We start from the raw sequence: 20,140 nt of genomic DNA on the forward strand, positions 1-20,140 counted from the left end.
ATATATATATATATATATATATATATATGTTAAAGCCATACATGGTACAGAAGGTTAAAGGTACATGACTACTTGTGCCTGCATCTTATGTTTGGTGCATCCTTATGATAAGTGTAGACTGTGATCCCTTGTGGTCATGATTTCACTTTGATATATTAGTCATCTAGATGCTCAGAGACGGCTCCCTGGTGCACACAGACTTCAGGAGAGGAGAAATTGGAATAAGGAATATATTCATGGATACATACTTTCTGCCACCTCTCTTCCGTATTTCCATGCCTTCTGACTCCACAGTCTTGAATTGCATCCCCGCTGTTCTTGAGTCTCCATTTGGGATTTCACTAAGCAAACAGAACAATAAAACATGTAGCCACAAAAGTGATATAAAAACATATGCTGGCCAATTTAGGACCAGCATGCGTTTCAGTGAGGCAATACATCATGGCAGGGCAAGCATAAAACATTCTGCCTCTGAGTGTTTTGAGCTATGAACGGTCTTGCTAGAATTAGTCACTCAGGATTATTTGGAGCTAGATGTTCGTTTCATTTCACTCTTTTATTACTTTCTGCCTCAGTAAGTTGTTAATAACGCTCAAATTCTTAAACTCCGAACAAAGTATTCCCTCCCCCAGTATTTCTCAGGTCTACCTTTCATGGGCACTGCAAGTGGGAGACGTGGGGTACCAAACTCTCCCTTACTTCTTAATTTTAATTCTTCTTTTGTGCACAGTGTAGAAGATTCAGGAAGAAAATGGCTAACATAATTATTTCTTCAATTATTGTCAGCATTATTAAGGGGTACTTCCAAAGCAATTCAAGCAGTCCAGGTGCATAGTACTTCAAGTAGCACAACAGTGTAGCATCAAGATGTAAGCCTGATGTTCACTTTTAAAGTAGAAAAAGTTTGTCATTCGTAAGGTAGCTGCCATCCTTAGCACCAATGGGTCGAAACCTATTGTGTTTGCCACTTAACGCCCCATGTGATCCTGAACCTAGCAAGTCCTCCGGTACCCACGGCCCATGTGAAAGAAGAGCCTGATGAAAGGAAGGGCCAACAGAAAACTTCCCAGGAAGGGTCAGTGTGCAGTGGGCTCAGACATGAGGGACACTTTGGGCGAGAGCAGCCGTGGGTACTGGGACTTACTGAAAGTAAATGCAACTCACGTCTGCATAACAGATGTCATGCCATATGCTGACGTCACAGGCTCTTTTTTCATAATTCTTCCTTTAGTCTGTCCTCATGCTTATTTTAGAACCCTCTTAACCTTTCTCTAACCATGGCATCTTCTCCATGACTCCCTCTCACCCCACTTCCTCCACCTACCAATCTGGCATCCCTCCCTCGTTCTTGGTTGTCTTTTACCTTTCTCCCTCCACACCTCCTCCTCTTTCCATTATTCCCTTCCTTTCATTTGCCACCTCCTATCTTATATAATCCTGTCTCCATCTACCCTTGTCTCTTTTGCTCCACTTTGTTTTCCATTCTTTGTTTCTGTAGCTGTTTTCTCACTATTTTTTTAGACTTCTTTCTCTCATCTTCTTCCTCCAAGCCCCTTCCTCACTACAAACATCATAATTTTTGCATTTTTCCATTCACTCTCCAATCACCGCTGCCTCCTTTCTTGCCTTGGTTTTCACCATTCTCTTTACTCTACAGCAGTGGCTCTCAACTTGTGGTCCGGGGATCCCTGGGGGTCCGCAAAGCCTCCTCAGGAGGTCCCGACTGCTTAGAAAATTAAATAATATTAACAGATTAAGTCCCCAGCTTTCAGTAATGACTCAGTGGGTGAGGGTCCCCGGATTCCAATAAAGTTCCAGTGGGGGTCCCCGGGTGCCAATAAAGATAAAGTGAGGGTCCACAGAAGTCAAAAGGTTGGGAAACCCTGCTCTACAGGGAAACTAAACACACAAATGCAGTGAAATAAAAGCCACACAAGCGGAAGGCTCCGCTGCCTCTTAACGGAGACATTGTTACACATTCTTTTTTCCCCAGCTTCCCTGTCTATCGAAAAAGATTGCTCGCTTTTCGTTTCTTTTTAAGACACACACAAAGTGCTATGCTGCTTTATTTAAAACAAGCTGAGGCACAAGCACGCATGTGACTGGTGTTTACACAAATTGGTGAAATGGAAAAGGCAGGATCCCAAGATCACTTGAGACTGATGTCTGCAGCCTTGCCACTACATCACACTTCTGCTTCTCAGTCTCTTGTCTGATGTTTGTGTGGTGGAGAGGATGTAGCTAGATCTGTAGGCATTATGCTTTAGGGGTTTTTGTGTCTACTGCAGAACTGCCTTCGGATAGGACCTTTCAGTGATCACTACCACTCTGCTCCTGCAGCACTCCTTCCCTCCTGTGTAATCTCTTCCTACTAGCTGCTTCATTATTGACAAGCTCCTGCTCTCTCCATCACGTTCCTGCAACACGTCACTAATCCAGGTTGCTGCAGCACATTTCTCTGAGCACCTGCAGTGCACCCTCCTTGCCCTTGCAATACTCAATGTCTCTAACTCCCTGCCCGTGCACTGCCTGCTCCCTCCACAGCCAGGATCCTCCTGCACTCCCTCTTCCTTGGGTCTCGAGATATTCCAGCACTCTCTCTTGTTCCTCGAATATGTGAGTTGTAGTCACATATATCCCGTTATAAAATCAGGGATACAAGTCCCATAGTGCCAATAAAAAACCCAGCCTGGAGCAGCTATGCACACGTGGATCTGGAAAACTTGTCAAGTAAATCCCTTGATTCTGTCTCGTGCAGTATTGCCTCCCTGCTCATGCACAGTTCTCTTTCTACAGACCAGGGCATCTTGTAAATCTATCGCACATTACCCGAGTCAAGTGAACCTTGCAGCTCCCGAAAATCTAGTAGCTCAGCAAGGAAAACAGTTCACTGGTTTCTGCAGCAGAGCATGTCCATAGACATTACAGAAAGACTTGGATTTTTTTTTTTTTTTACCTATGTGTACTTTGCATGTTGGGATTTGTATGCCCATACCTTTTGTAGAAAAAACAAAACTTAAAGTCCCAACATACAAAGTATATAGGGCCACATGTAAAAAGCATCTTTCTAGAAAAATGCTTTTTTGGGATGTACAAAGCCCAAATTGCTATTCGGTAACTTGTTACAGAATCGCAATTTGGGTTTTGTTTTTCGATATTAGGAAGGGGCGAGTTCAGGGTGTCCCTTCCTAACACCGAATCTGAATGGTATATATGATTGTTTTGTGACCGTAAATGTGGTCGCAAAACAACTGTAGTTAGCACCAATTTCAAACTGGTGCTCACCTATTCGCAAAGGGGAAGGAGTGTACAAGGGACCCCTTACCCTTTGTGAATGAATGCAAAAACTTTTTTTAAGAGTAGACAGTGGTCCCACAGACCAAATGCCTACTCTTAAAAAATTTGACTGAAACGTTAATTTTTTTTTTTTTTAACGCATCCTGTTTTCCTTTAAGGAAAACGGGCTGTTTAAAAAAATAAGATTGCTTTATAAGGAAAACGAACTGCCTTTAAAAAAATAAGATTGCTTTATTTAAAAGCAGTCACAGACATGGTGGTCTGCTGACCACAGCAGGCCATCATCCCTGTGATTTTTGCGATTCCCAGTGGGTCTCAAATTGCAACATAGCTCATTAACTTTAATGAGGTAGATCTATTTGCGACCCACCAGGAATCGCAAAAGAAACTCAATGGAGTTTCTTACATTTGGAATTGTGATTTCCTAATTGTGGTTTGCATGGAATCGCAATTCCAAATGTTCATACATGTGGCCCTTAGTATTAAAAAATCAGGACTCAGAAAATGACATGAAAGTGACATGGGTCATGAGTCCAACGGGCAGCTGTGAGTCGTCCACATTATGATGCTTGCATCAACTGACACTCATAGCCCTCTAGCATAGATCACCTCAGGACGTACTGCCCATCTCCATATTACAACAGAACTTGGTTTAATTAGCTAACCTGCACTCAAGCTCATGGTGAAGACTGTCTACTGTGCTCGCCTGAGGTTCTACCCTCCACCTTCGGTCGTGGTTCCTGTTCTGTCTACACCTGTGCTTAGTGAGGTCAACGCAGCGTGTCTACAAACGAGGGCGTGGAGCACCACACAGCAGGTGGCTAGAGGCTGCCTACAGGGCTCGTGCAGTGGTCCCGGGCTCTGAGGTGCCTACGGCACTTTCATAAGTACTGTATTTTACTAACCAAATCACAGACAGGAAGGCCGTTTCAAGGTACTCTTGCTTGCCACTCACTGTCTGCGCCGTACGCCTTGATCATAAGTGAGGAAATCACTCTCATTATGTCACCTGTTAGAATAAAAAATGTGTCAGCTTCCCTGGAGTGGGGTGGAAGGGGGGGCCGGGGGAGGGAGCTGTTGAAGGGAGACGTAAGATCTAATGTTAGCTGCGGGCAGCTTGAGAGAGAGTCTTTAATTCCTGAAGCCGGCGAAAGGACGGGCAGAGGTACCGGTGGTGAGACATGCATGTAGTGCTCAGCACTTGAGGGGAGAAGACTGATGTTAATGCACTAATGTACAGACATGCTTTTAAATGGCATCTACATGTTCACGCCATATTCGGAAATAAAAAGCATTTAAAATAATGCAGTAAACAGCGCTTTTACGCAGTGCTATGTATCCAGGCACTGTGCAGGAAGTAGCTGTTGTGAACAAGTGGTTTACTCCTTTACCTTGTTGCACCAATTAGGTGCAGGGTACATTATTGGGCCAGTGATCTTCCAGGGTCACCGGTAGTGGCTGATATTAATAATTCACATTCAGCTTCATATATCTATAATAACTGATAACACCAGACAAGTCATAGGGATGACTTGTCTGCCCACCTGTGCCTTCAGATGTGAGCTCTGCACGCTTTGAGATCCTGAATTGTCACAGTGTCAGATTGTGCACCCACCGCTCAGGTGGGATCAGACTATAGTTCACGATGTGACATTATCCGGATCTGGTTGTCTTTACTCCTATCAGGGCCAGATTGGCTATTTCCATGGAAGCCATTTTCTGACATCCACTACTGGTGCCTCTGCCACTTTACCACAGCAGGCACAATGTGGAGCATAAACAAAAAGGGAACGAGACAGAGGGGATTATTACAACTTTGGAGGAGGTGTTAATCTGTCCCAAAAGTGACGGTAAAGTGACGGATTTACGACCAGCCGTATTAAAAGTTCCATAGGATATAATGGACTCGTAATACGGCTGGTGGTATATCCGTCACTTTACCGTCACTTTTGGGACGGATTAACACCTCCTCCAAAGTTGTAATAACCCCCAGAGAGTTGCAAAGGGAAAAAGACTAGAGTTGAAAGCAAACAGAAGGAAAGAGAGAAAGAGAGAGTATTGATAATGGGAGAAGAGGGAGGAGATGGAAAATGGATGTAGGAGAAGGGGGAAGAGAACGAGGAACAAGGGAGTGGGACTGGTTTGAACATTTTTGCAAGGGATGCTTTTGGACCCGATTCTGACCCTGAAGGATATGAGGCTTCCACGTCTGTTTGACTACAGGTGCACTTTCTGCTTTACTCATATTTGTGTCTTTTGATATGCTGCCATCGCAATGATTTTGTTTAAAGTCAAGAGACACTGCCAAAGCAAGGCAAGACTCACACATAACGTGACTAACTACTTCCTGAGAACCTGTACTTTATGCGGAATAAAGCCCATGATTTTTATTGGTACAGTAGAATCACATTTATGATGTACACTCAAACTGCTCACCATAAAATGCACACACACAGACATTTAGGTTACTTTACGCCTTTTGTGCCATCTCAGTTCACCACACATAAAGATTTAACTAAGAACTTAAAGGTATTTGCTGTCTCCTGCCTGTGGGCTACTAGAAATTTTGTAACTGTCTGCGGTAGCTAAAAATATGTTGCTGGACTATAAAAAGGGACAATGGTTGCTGCATTTATAATGAGTCAACAGTTATAAGTTTGTGATTTGTTTTGTGACACCATAGAAGAGAGTACTAAATGAGTTGGAAGGCCTGGCAAGCTCCCCACTAAGAAAAGAATGAACCAAGGGAAAACACAACAAAGGTGAAGGGCATACTGAGTTAGAGAGGCAGGTGGGAGGAAGGCAACAAAGGAATGGAGGAATGAAGACAAATTAAAATACATTGGTATGATTTGGAGAAATGTGGAGTACAGAAGTTGAGTGGAAGGGAGACAGAGAGAGAGAGAAATATGAATTCAGTGTTGAAGGAAGACCAACATTGGAAGCGAGAGAGGGAGCAAGATTGAGGATGAGCTGACAGTTGTGAGAAAAATGTTGTTGGAAGACAGGTTGGTATATGTAGATGATACTGAAAGAGAGGAAAGTAAATAGATTTGGAAGAGGAGCTAAAGTTGGAGATGAGGCCGCAGTGGTTAATAAAATAAAGCACTGTCTTTTCTTGTGAGATGTCTCATCCGTATTTGTTCATAGTGGACATGGCTACTGCTTGCAACCCCTATTAAGAAATTTAATCTAGTAAATGCCAGAAATGAAGTATAATTTCTGTTTCTTGTTCCATGTGTGACATTAGAAAGTAATATAATACATTTTTTCTCTCCCATTTGGATTTACCAAAACTATCAGATGACAATAAAATGTGATTGTATTCAGGAATTTCTACATCTGAAATTAAAGAAACATTCAGAATATGCTGAATTTTTTAAAAGGTTTTTCTCCAGTTTTGGTACAATGCCCAAAGTCACTATTTGTTCATTTTATTTTGAATGGTGACATAAATGATTCCTTCAAAGAAGCATTACTTTTACTCCTGCCTAAACCTGGGATAATACAATTAAATTGTGAACAATCTTAGACCAATTTAATTGATTAATCTGCACTGCAATTGTAATCTAAAATATTTGCCAAGTGTTTGGCAGAGAGATCCAGTCAATAATTTATGCTGATCAGTTTAGTTTTCTAAAAGGTAGGTACTCATCTTATAATACCAGATTGCTATGCCATTTTTTAGCGAGTTCGTCCATTTGAAAGATTTGTGTGTTTTATCAGATGTATATGCTGAAATATCTTTTGATCTTATGTATTAGGGTTTCTTACTTAGCACTCTGCATACATTTAATTTTGCTTCACAATTCATCAATTTGGCAAAGTGTTTATACGCAGCTCCTTCTGCTTCCTTGTCTTTGCTTTTCGAATTGGTTCTAGAACATTTGCTTCACAACGATTGTACGAATAATTGTTTTTGGGGTATTCAGATTAATAATAATCACATAAAGCTTATGCAGATGATATTTTATTATTTGTAAGTAACCCCTTCAACATTTGTTCCAAATCAAAAAAATTCCTTCTTAACGGAATATGTTTTTCATACATGATAGATAACTCAGGTATTTTATAGGTTAATTCCTCAAGTAAATATTTAGGTATTCCATTTACTAGAACTATTTATCCACCTAAATTGTGAAAATATCCTAGAGCTTACAGAAGATGAAATATTTCAATCCACACTTCATTTACCTTGGTGAGGAAGGATTGATTATTGATTAATGGTTACTTCCCCTACAATCATTTATTTACTTGCCACATGTTGCCAGTTTTTTCCTCCAGAACTTTTTTTAAACATTGATTCTCTAGTCACTTATCTTATATTTCAAATCAAACAAATGTGCATTGCTTGAAATAAATTACAAGCCTCTAAAGCGATATACATATTTGCCAACTTTATCATTGGGCATTTTTAGTACAATAAGGCTTGTTAAGGTTTAGACATGATGGCAGGGTCATTGTTCCTAAATGGTTATTGCTAGAGGAGAATACAATATACAATACAATATAACCATTTTCATTTTCAGCCTTGTTGCTTATGTTTATTTCTAAACCTTTGAATGGCAATATTGCAAACCTTGGGAGTGTCAGTAACCCCATCCTATATCCTATTTTCCAAGTGTAATTTTGAAAGTGTCAAAATTCTAACTATGATCTGAGTAGCCCAGGGAGTTTCAGAAGTTCTAATTCATATTTCATGTTCTTCCTCAAGGTTTTTCAGAGATTCGTATCTGAGAACATGGCTATTCTGCTCTATACTGTGATTTAGAAGAAATCTGCAATGTTGGTTGCTGAAGTAATGCATTGATGATGTTTGTGGAGACTTGCTAGTGCATCGTTAATAATTGCCTCTTCTTGTTATTCCCAGAGTATTGCGTCTTTTCAAAACCTGAGGTGCTGTCCCTTAAACACCTGCCTTCACAGTTCAAGAAGGTCTCAGGAATGACACATTCTGTATGCAGTGTAGTATCAGTGTTGAGCAGATCCTGTACCACAGGTTTCTTTTCTTATTTCGTCTCCCTCCCTCTGGAAGCCAGCGGATCTAGGTGTAACATACATAGGTCCTGCGTCTTCGTGACAGGGAGTGGAGATCCAGTATCGGCTCCAGTGTTGTCTCCATGGTTGGAACCAGGTGCATGTGTGACAGTTTTAATGTAAACCAGTAACTATTTTTTGGAGTATGGTATGAGATTCAATTTACAAATTCTTCCTATAAGAGAAGCTGTATCATGTTAACACATTATTTATATGTCTATGAAGTTTTAAAATATTTTAAAACAGAAATAAATGTGAATTATTTGATACTCTAACAGCTATAGAGAATACTATATTACTTCTAAAAAGAAGTCATCAACTGTATTATCTTATCACATTGGGCACGACTGGGTTAAGTTTACAAAGAGAGGATTTAATTCAGCTGTTACTTCACCACCTAACACAGAATCAAGGAATCTGAGTTGGTGGTCTCTTTCGGATGAATTTTTGAGAAACACATTGTAATGTTGTGTTCTTATACTCTTTATCTGCTTAAATTCTGTATTATACACTAAATTTGTATTTCGTTTTAATCCACCCATGTTATTGTTTGAAAATATAAATAAAATATTATGAAAGAAAATCAGAATGTTGCAATACTTACTTTGTTCAGATCCATGCAAATAGATGTTATGTGAGATAAATAATAAAAAAATAATGAAGGAAAAACTAGGCATGGTATAAGGAGAGTCCAATTTAAGGACAATTCAGTGAACTGGAGTGGTAAGAAAAGAAGCCTAGTGTAGAAGGGGACCCTACATAAAAAGAAGGAGTCAGAGAGCTATAGACACTTGTTATTATTTATGCAGAACAAATTAAAGGATGTGTATATGTGTTGATCTCGGTCTGTATTATTATGATATATTTCGATTTTGCTTCACCCGGTTTTACCAACATGATTTTCTAGCTGGCAATTCCAGCAGGAAACTTTACTGGAGACTCTGCAGCAGCAGTCAAGCCCATTTCACTTTTTTCGGCCAGGTGGAGCATTCTTCTCCCATGCTAGAAAGAAACTTCCCAGTTCCTCCACTAAACCACCGCTTCCTTCTTTTACCAACTCACATGGCAATTCCCAATTCCATGGAGTTTGTATCATAATTGCATAATAATGGGGTGAATGTACCCAGCAGTAATGTTAAAATTGCAGGCAATTTTACCACAGCCCCAGTACAATGCAACTCAGAGTCAGGGCCATAGACTGTATCAGGACAGTGACACTGTAAGCATGACTTAAGGCCTACCATTGTATCCTGACTTTAGAAGTTTAAAAAACACAATTCGAACAGTCAAAATAATGCCTAAGACAAACCCTATTTAAATATTAATAATTTACTTCTATGTAGTTCTTGTATCACGTAAGGCAGGGTGCATGTTATTTTAAAGTAGGTAGGACATGTAGAAAGTTAAAGTTAAACATTTCTTTACTTTGACTAGCATCCAAAAACTATTTTCAATGTGTCAAAGGCTGCATAGACAATCACAGGGATGCACTGTTACATTTAATAATACTTTCTGCAGTTAAGAAACAGCAAAAAATCTCATTATCGAACTAAAAGCACTAAAAGCAATATTCACTGGTGAAGTAAGACTTTTAATAAAAACTAAGAAAAAGAAAAGGTAATTTTTCCCTGCCTAAAGCCTCTGGAGGCTAATTTGCGCTAGCCTTTAGCTGTAGTCCTCTGAGTGCTCAAGCCCTTAATGGGATGTGAAAACTGCTTTTAAATCAAAGGCAAAGGCCTGGGTGTGGGTCGGTGTTGTTTTCCTCTGCAGGATGACCATTTCAGCAGTGCACGGAACTTTATTAACTTCGATGAGGCCTCCCCTGTCACATGCAAATATCAGAAGATACCTGCACATGCCCTGTCTTTATTCCCCTAGTCAGCCAGGCTCCAATCCCAGTGAGGAAGGATTTGCCCCCAGAACTGTTTTGAAGTGACAGCAGGGGAGGGGTTGCTCATTTTCTTGGCCACACCTCTGAAGTGGGCATACAAGTCCTGCACAAAGCCAATTGCTCCACCAGGACTTTGTCCAATGCCAATCAACATTGTGGAGTCCTACTTGGATAAAGCCTGCTGCCTTCCCTTGCTGGAGGATTCTGGATTTCAGAAGTCCAAAGGTAAAATATCCGACTGGGTCAACCCTGATTGGTGTATCTGACTCACGTTCTATTGTGGTCAGCCTCAATTTGCGTCTAGATCCTAGTGTACTAGGACTAGTTGACCCACACTGGTGGGTAACACTTTTGGTTTAAAACTTTAAAAATTCATAGCTCTGGTTCACCTTATTGGATTTTTGTAGTTTTGTTGTCCCTTTGTTTATTAAATTATTGTCTTTTTTTACATTGAAGAGGAATTTATATTGTGTTTTTGACTTTTAACTATTCTGGTATTCCTAAATGCTTTACTCATTTTCTTAAGTTAAGTCTGTCTGCTCGTGCCATAGCAATGAGGGATTGAGCTCAAGTTTAAGTTACTGAAACATTTACTCTACATAAATGATAGTGACATTATTATTTGTGCTGGACTTCCATCAACTCTAATTAATAATCCACTTTCTACAGGTGGTTGTTTTACCCTTTAAAAAGGATTTGCGTACACAAAAAATTTAGTGTGAGCAAATCTATTCACAGGGGTAGGGTGTGTGTATTCGTGGGTGTGAAAATCTTGTTAATGTGTAAAAACCTTTGCCTAGCCCATTGCCACCTTGGAAACAAATCATACTTCAGTCGGGACAGGAGTAAATCCCTTTCTAGGGCAGGAGTGGCTATGATGAACTTCAGAAATTGGTGAAATATCAGGGAAGGATTTAATTCGGGCAGTACAAAAATAAATAAAAAATAGAAAGCACATTTGCACTTGTTCAAGATTTTGGTATGAATAAATATAAATGTATATGTGTATTTACTTAAAAATAAAATTAAAAAAAGGATTTCAGAAAGGCTCTTTGGAAGCCTATTACACTCGACCCTTCTAATGAGTATTCTTGGAAACCTCTTTAAATTAGGAAATCTACAACAAACGTAGGGGTAAAGCTATTGGAGCATTTATCTTGTGCATCAGGCCCAGAGCCTCTACAGGTTTTGGATATGTTGTCACTGTGAAGGATAAATTACCTTCTCCCCCACTACCACAGTTAGAAGGAACATAAACATGTTTTCTGCATTTTCATTCTTTGTGCAGTGCCTATCTCATATCCCAATTTTCTATGGTCCTTCAGGTATGCAGGGATGGGGGCTCTTTTTAGTTTTATAGTGATCGTTATTGATTTGTATTCTGTCATTGTTAGACAATTTCAATGACCCATCTTTCCTGTCCACAGGTCATCTAGTTTGAATTACCAATAAACACACATGTGGCTTAATGCCCTCAGCTAGTTACATATAGGCAACTGCATTGTATGGTGAAACCATAAAACTAGTAATACATTGATTTTCTAGTGTAACACAAAATACAGAACAAAAACTATGATGAAAAGCTTAGGGAAAACCATCTAGGTTGTTGATGATCTTCGGATAGGGGCACAGGAAAAGACAGCTCTTGTGTCTTCATAAAATGCCTCTGGCCAAAGATATGTATATCGCCAAGAGGGCCTCATACTTTCAATGAAAATAGGGATAGAAATTGGGTGGGGGTTTAAGTGATTACTTTACTTAGGTGTTGACCTAATGGTTGCTACATCTGGATTTTTTGTTATGGATTTAAGCATGGGTAAGAAATGCATGTCTAATTTGTGAAAAGATTCCTAAAAGGCCTTACTCAACTAATTATGCCAGTCTGTAACATACTTCAACAGGCGTTAAGCAAAAGTCCAAGGTTTGTGCTTCTTCCAACATTTAACCTTTCATTTTTTGGTGTGGCTTTTAATTTTTCATTGCAGTTCTGAAGGGCATTGATTCTTTGGATCAGATTCCAGATAATTTCTGCTTTTAGGACTTAGGCAGCTTTGAGGACTGCCCTGTCCTTTTCTCTTCCTCTATACTTGTGGCCATCAAACTGAAGCCAAATGATATGCAGCTTCCGTTTTTTATGTTACCAAAGCAATTGTCTTCTTAAGCTTTGATGGTCGTTTTGGAATATGTTTACTTCTGTCTGTTGTTCTTCTATTCAACAGGAAACAGCTTTGCAGGTGCAAAGGAAATACAGTGAAGCATAGCCATAATGAGGATGTAATAACTCGGCAAGCTGACTATTCTGCGCTTCCCTCAAAACAGTAGTCAAAGTTGAGGTGAGTAAATGTGCAAGCAATGTCATTGTTACTTACTATGCCAGGGATTCATTGCGGCCCTTGTCGATGAATGAGATTCGGTCTAACTTTTGTTTGAAAAGTTCCTTATTTTCATATCCTTAAAATGAGAAGAGACAAAATTACAATGAGTACAAAAAATAGGTAACCCCTGTAGTATCTGCGCTGGAATACATGTGGGCCATATGAGGAGACTATGTTTTATGACAAAAGCGATGATACCTGCTTAATAAGTAAAGGCAGCCTCTCCAGCTCCAATGACCCCCAACACAGCAGTATACAACTGCACAAATCTACAAGTAAAACAAGGGTAGGTCTGCTTGACAAACTTAACATTGTTCTTGTTTATCTATATTTTTTGTTAATGATGCCATATTGACAATACCAGACACTGATGGACTTACTCAAAATGTGTGTGGGATCAGGGTGTGGATGAGAGAAGGGAAAGGGTAACAATGTAGGCTTCTCCACACTTCTCTGTCGAAGTTGCTCACTCATGCAACAGAGGAACCTCTCTGGGTATAAAGTTAAATCTCTACAATCAAATTGGAGTGGTTGTTTCTTAATTCACTAGTCACAATTTGCTATTGGCCTGATATTGGCTTTTATTATTGGGCTGATATGGGCATTTACTGATGGGCGGAAACTGGCATCTAATAGGCTTCGGAAAAATGGAAGCATACGGAAAACTGGCTATGACTTCCAAGCAAAAGTGAAATGTAACTATCTATTGAATATGTGGCTTAAAATATGCAATCTTAACTGCAAATAAATGTAGTTCACCTTGTTCTAACACATTACTTCAGAACAGGCCCATAAGAAAAAAACATGCAGAAAAGCCAACGTTTCTCTGTTGATAAGGATGCTGGTGGATGGATAATTATGCCTGTTCTTGGTCAGATTATGTTCTTTCCACAATTCAACCCATTTGCTTCTAGAGCTATGAAGAACAATGTTCATGCTTAGATTACGCCAATGTGAACGGCATAGGTTACATTAGTATATAGCCTCAGTGCTTTTTATTGCATCTTCAACGTGGAATTGAAACAGTCATGTTTTTTTAGTAATTGATAGATGAGTGCTTCTATGCATTGCTAAAAGAGCTAGTTGGCCTGCAGTGGCCATTTTCAATTTGTTTGCTCTATGTGGCTGACCTTGAATACAGAGGGTGGTGCAGCGCAGCACGTTGTCGTGGTCCTTAAGCATGAAGTGGAAGTCTTCCGAGGTGAAAGTCTCCTTGTTCTCAAACCCAGCCCCACTCAGCATGCACTCGATTGCCCGCTCTGTTTGCTCTCCAGTGAGGCAATTGTTGGACAGCTCGATGAAAGACCTAGAACGATAAGCAAAGTCATGAGCTTGTTACTTAATTTACCGTATGCCAGAATATCACGCTTTAAATATTATGTTACCAAACTATGAACTAAACCAAAGGCTAAAAATACTTTATAGAAAGGCTAGATGCTAAGACTTTAGCTTATGTTACAAAACCCCTTAGAAATGTACTGGAAAACATAGTTAGGTACTGAAGTGAGGCATGAACTAACATTAAAAAAAACAGGGTGTCATATTTCAGTGGTACTGTGCCTAGAGTGTACTTTTAAGGCTTGGCATAGATGGCTCCATCTAGTCCTATGTTTAAAAACATTTGAGGTGCACTGATTCAGAGTGCCGGTGTTGTGGTAGGATGCTCCATATAGGATCTACTCTCCACCAAAACTTGGGAACTACCCAGAGTTCTCTGCTGTCTTTTGTGAATAATTTATGCAGCACTCTAAGCCTGAAAGGGTATTGTTATGACTTATACTGGGTACTCCCTTGTGTCTGGACAAAGCTAAACCTCTCTGAAATGCTGTAATGACACAAAAACATGGGTCAGGGGTTGCTTTTATTCATTCCAGGTTAGCTTGGATGGTATTTCCAATACAAAGCTGTACTATTGTGCCTAGAGTGGTAAAAAGCTTTTGTAAGTTTACAGCTTGACATGGATGGCCCTAGCTAATCCCATGCTTAAAGACTTTGCTGTAGAAATGGCAAAAGTTGTTGTCCCTTTCTAGTTCAGCGTAGATGGCACTATGCTAGTTCTATGCCTAAAAGCTCTGCTAAAAAAAGAATCACTCAAACCTTCAGCCCATCTCAGCCTTTAACCAAACAAAATAAGTAACTCATAGATTTCCTTAAAAATCTTCTTCCAAATCAAAATGTAAAATACCAAGATACGCTTTTATTTAAAAAAAAAAGCAAAACTCACTAATATAAGGAAAATACACGTTTTTAGGCCTTACGTTCTGACAAGAACAGGTGACGTAATGCTGTGTTAGATGCAGATGAGGACATAGACTTTCAAGTCAAGTAGGCGAGTCATTATGAAGGACCACTGAAATTATGTGGCACTGGAGGAGCAACTTATGAGGAATGTTTGACTAAATTATGCAACGTGGAAAGGCAAAATAAGAGATCATTACGCCACCCTTGCGTTCAATAAAACAGCTCTGTAGAACAGTTTAGTGCATTTCATACTCATAAGAAACATCTCTTTGTAAAAGAGTTAGGGCAACCTTCAATAACAAAAAATTCGGAAATGCAACAAAAACGGCCTGAACAAAGCAATGCTGCGTGTCTGAACAAAGCAAATGCACATATTGTTGTCCCCGCTCACCTATGTTCCTAATGCCGCCAGCTGAGCCCAAAAAAACGCATCAGAAATATGTTACAAATGGGGTCTTTGGTTGACAGTCAGGTTACCCCCTGTTCAAGCAAGGACTCTCACTCTAGTCAGGGCAAAAGAGAATCACCCTCAGGTAATCCCTGCTTACCCCCTTGGTAGCTTGGAAGAGCAGTAGGCTTAACTTCAGAGTCCTAGGTGTAAAGTATTTGTACCAACACACACAGTAACGTAATGAAAACACTACAAAATGACACAACACAGGTTTAGAAAAATAGGAAATATTTACCTAAACAAAACAAGACCAAAACGACAAAAATCCACAGTACACAAGTCAAGTTATCAGAAAAAATGCAAAAAGAGTCTTTAAGTAATTTTAAACACACACTAACACTGTTAGCGTGAAAATATACCTTGGGCGCGTCAAAAATAACCCAGCATGGGCGAGTGTGCGTCAAAAAGGGCTTGAGGTGCATCGATTCCACTCATGAGCAGAACCTTGCGTTGTTTCTCCTTTCGTCGGGTCGGGCTGCGTCGTTCCTTCTCTCCGCAGGAGAGCGGTGCGTCGATCCGGTCAGCACTCTTGGGTCCGGGTAGGCCTTGTGTTGTTTTTACACGCCCAGCGGTACTTGCGTCGGAAATCCAGCCACACAATGATTCAAAAACCACTCCTGCTCCGTGTGTCGACTCTTCGGTCGCATTTCCAGCGAGCATCGATTTTCAGCCGCTGAGCTGGTGGCGCGTCGTTTCTTCAGCTGCAGATCAGAGTTGCGTCGATCTTTTCCCAGCACGGCGCTCTGTGCATGGATTTCCTTTTCTTTAGGCTGTCAGCTTCTCCTTTCAGGGTCCGAGAAACTGGATGGGCACCACAGGGCATAATAGGAGTCTCTCCAGAGACTCCAGGTGCTGGCAGAGAGAAGTCTTTGCTGTCCCTGAGACTTCAAACAACAGGAGGCAAGCTCTAAATCAAGCCCTTGGTGAGTTCTACTCAAGATGGAAGGCACACAAAGTCCAGTCTTTGCCCTCTTACTCTGGCAGAAGCAGCAACTGAGGGGTAGCTCCACAAAGCACAGTCACAGGGAGGGCAGCTCTTCTCCCTCAGCTCTTCAGCTCTTCTCCAGGTTCCTCTTGTTTCCAAAAGGGTTTCTAAAATCTGTGGTTTTGTGTGCCCTTATTACACCCAATTTCTCCTTTGAAGTAGGCCTACTTCAAAGTAAAGTCTCTTTTGAATGTGAAATCCTGCCTTGCCCAGGCCAGGCCCCAGACACTCACCAGGGGGTTGGAGACTGCATTGTATGAAGGCAGGCACAGCCCTTTCAGGTGTGAGTGACCACTCCACCCCTCCCTCCTAGCACAGATGGCTCATCAGGATATGCAGGCTACACCCCAGCTCCCTTTGTGTCACCGTCTAGTGTGAGGTGCAACCAGCTCAACTGTCAAACTGACCCGGACAGGGAATCCACAAACAGGCAGAATCACAGAAATGGTATAAGCAAGAAAATGCTCACTTTCTAAAAGTGGCATTTTCAAACACACGATCTTAAAATCAACTTTACTAAAAGATGTATTTTTAAATTGTGAGCTCAGAGACCCCAAACTCCACATTTCCATCTGCTCCCAAAGGGAATCTACACTTTAATCAGATTTAAAGGTAGCCCCCATGTTAACCTATGAGAGGGACAGGCCTTGCAACAGTGAAAAACGAATTCAGCATATTTCACTGTCAGGACATATAAAACACAATACTATGGGGGTCATTCCGACCCTGGCGGTCAAAGACCGCCAGGGCCGCGAATGACGGAAGCACCGCCAACAGGCTGGCGGTGCTTCCTTGCCCATTCTGACCGCGGCGGTAAAGCCGCGGTCAGAAAACCGGGGCCGGCGGTTTCCCGCCGGTTTACCCCTGGCTAGGCGAATCCGCCATGGGGATTCTGACCCCCTTACCGCCAGCCTGTTTCTGGCGGTTGTCACTGCCAGGAAGAGGCTGGCGGTAACGGGTGTCTAGGGGCCCCCTAACAGGGCCCCAGCATGAAAAGCGCGACAGGTGCAACTGCACCCGTTGCACGCCTGCAACACCGCTGGCTCCATTCTGAGCCGGCTTCAGTGTTGCAGGCCTCTTTCCCGCTGGGCCGGCGGGCGCTACCTTGGGTAGCGCAGGCCAGCCCAGCTGGAAAGTTGAAATGGCACCAGCGGTCTTTTGACCGCGGTGCGGCCAAATGGCGGTTCCCGCCAGGCGGGCGGCAACCGCCGCCCGCCGGGGTCAGAATGACCCCCTATATGTCCTACCTTAACCATACACTGCACCCTGCACTTGGAGATACCTAGGGCCTACCTTGGGTGTCTGACACGTAAGAAAAGGGAAGGTTTAGGCCTGGCAACTGGGTACACTTGCCAAGTCGAATTTACAGTTAAAACTGCACACACAGAAACTGCAATGGCAGGTCTGAGACATGATTACAGAGCTACTGTGAGGATGGCACAACCAGTGCTGCAGGCCCGATAGTAGCATTTGATTTACAGGCCTTGGCACCTCTAGTGCACTTTACTAGGGACTTACTGGTAAATCAAATATGCCAATCATGGATAAGCTAATTACATACACATTTTGTAAAGGAGCACTTGCACTTTAGCACTGGTTAGCAGTGGTAAAGTGCCCAGGGTAACAAAAACAGCAAAATCAGAGTCCAGCGCACAGAAACAACCTGGGGAACAGAGGCAAAAAGTTAAGGGAGACCACGCCAAGGATGAAAAGTCTAACAACATAAAACCAGCAATATTTAGAGAGAGGATGTGGAGTAACATCCAGCACTGCCGACTTTGGGATTGGGGAGCCTGGTTTGAGTCTTGGCGTTGGTTCTCCCATGCCTCAAAAAAAGGTTTTAAATACATTGTAATTGTTAACAAAATGGAATCAAAATGACAACTGCACAATGCCTGCAATTGAACTCTTGTTAGCGTAGAGGAAGAAAAGCAACACTTCAAAAACAGGGTCAGGAACACATGCATCAGAACATAAGCCTAGGCAGGAAACAGATAAACAATCAATGCGCAAGAACACTGTACTTTTTCGGTGCTCCTCAGCCAAGAATGGAAGTGATGTTTTAGCTGTGTGAACCAGTTACAAGGCAGCAAAGAAGAGCAACACTGCAGTCAACCTATGGTAAGCAGCAGCTGGGATCAAAGCCCTTTTACTAAATACAGCAGGTCTTGCAAACAGCACATGTGCGCTGTCTAGGCTTGACCTAAAAAAAGAAGAAGGAAAGAAGCAGAGCATACTGAGTGCATATAATCGTGTTTGTGTGAGGGCTTCTAAATCTGCGCAGTGGCATTTTGTGTAAGTCCACAGATTCCACCCTTTCTTGCTCGTTAGTTACCATCTGTCAGATCAGGTGAGGGATCAACATTATGAGGCATAAACCTATAAGGACAGGGTGTGCGCTAAACAAGTGCCAAAAAGCAACAACAACCAAGAGAGAAAGAAGTGTAATTGAGGACAGTAGAATCAACACCACTCTTAAGTGGTATTCATATCAGATGTGCATGTTATATTGCTATGTTCTTATCTCCTATTAGTGCTCATTCACCTCAGGGCCTCTTGGCAGAGGCAACAAGCTATAAAGTAAGTTTAATGGTAGGACAGTATTTGCACATGGAATGATAAAGCCATAATGCCGATTTCAGCTATTGTGATTGTTTTGCATTTGCGGGAAATATATCTTGAAAAACATTACCCAGTGTCACTGGTGAGCTTTACGGAATGACATGATATAAGTGTTAGTGAAATACCTCAACATCCTGACAAACTCTTCCTTTGAGAGGGAACCTTTCTCATCAATGTCGTACATGGTGAACATCAGTCGGCATTTCTCTTCCGGGGTACCTGGTTAGTGACAGATAAATGGACAAGTGGGAGAGGCAGTTACGGGAAGTAGATCTGAATGCAAACATAAGAGCCAGTACCTTATGGCATGGTGCTGCACTTTATTAAGTAGGTTACTCATAGGAGTAAAAGGTGAGGGTGGGCATGATTGCCGATTCCCCCATCAGAAATTCCTGCAAAAACGTTTCACTCATAATACATAAAGCTAAAATGTGAAGAACTGAAGAAATCATGTGCAAATGAAGGGAATCACGTGTAATGACTATCTTGTCTCACACTCATAAAAGTTATATGAGTTTTAAAAACATGTTTTTCTATTAAACACTACCACCTGACATGTAAAACTTCTAAAAGTGTTAAATCTGCTTATTAAGAAGCGTTAAATAACATATGTGCCACTTTTAACAATCTTTAGCAATTTTTATAAATATTACAATATTTACAAATTAGGACGAATGTTATCTACTTCCGATACTATTAAATTATCTTTACATGTTATCAAAATCAATAGAACGCTTTTTTAACTTTCATAAAAGATGCATAATACTGTAACTTCCAAATACCGTGTATAAAATGGAACAGGTTAGTTAGCATGCCTTGTAAAAATCTATACATTAGAATTTGTCACCGACAAGCACAATTTAAATTTCCTGAACTTAGAGCAGTGTGGCACTATTTTTTAACAGCGAAATCACTGGTGTGTAAAGGATTCCCAGTTTAGATAAATAACATAAAGACTTGATTCACAAAACTATTTTCAGCAATAAATCTACATTGGTCGCTTAATGTGGCCACGTTTCCGCCTGCCAGGAATTCACAAAAAAGAATCCTGGCAGGCGTAAAGTCTCAGTAATTGGCAGTAGTATATCCCATGCAAGTCGTGTGAAATGGATCGCCATGAGTATGGTTATGAATCATAACTGTGTGAACGCCCTCAAACTTGTTTGTTGGTGGGCATTCCCAGATTCGAATCTGCCTCTTCCTACCCTGGAATTGATTAAAGATTTACTCCAGCCAGTGGG

At 41.2% G+C, this 20,140-nt stretch overlaps 1 protein-coding gene across 1 annotated transcript in view; it reads right to left on the reverse strand.

Moving 5' to 3' along the window:
- LOC138283997 (dual oxidase 2-like) overlaps nt 1–20,140 on the reverse strand; it is a 150,314-nt gene that overhangs the window by 31,792 nt on the left and 98,382 nt on the right. Inside the window, exons 20-23 of the mRNA XM_069222327.1 lie at nt 19,025–19,118; nt 13,731–13,906; nt 12,595–12,676; nt 249–341 (exon numbers count right to left, since the gene is read on the reverse strand). Coding sequence (XP_069078428.1) covers nt 249–341; nt 12,595–12,676; nt 13,731–13,906; nt 19,025–19,118 — 445 coding nt within the window. The remainder of the gene's footprint in view (nt 1–248; nt 342–12,594; nt 12,677–13,730; nt 13,907–19,024; nt 19,119–20,140) is intronic.

Source organism: Pleurodeles waltl, chromosome 3_1 (genome assembly GCF_031143425.1).
Source record: "Pleurodeles waltl isolate 20211129_DDA chromosome 3_1, aPleWal1.hap1.20221129, whole genome shotgun sequence".
NCBI classification, from domain to species: Eukaryota; Metazoa; Chordata; class Amphibia; order Caudata; family Salamandridae; genus Pleurodeles; species Pleurodeles waltl.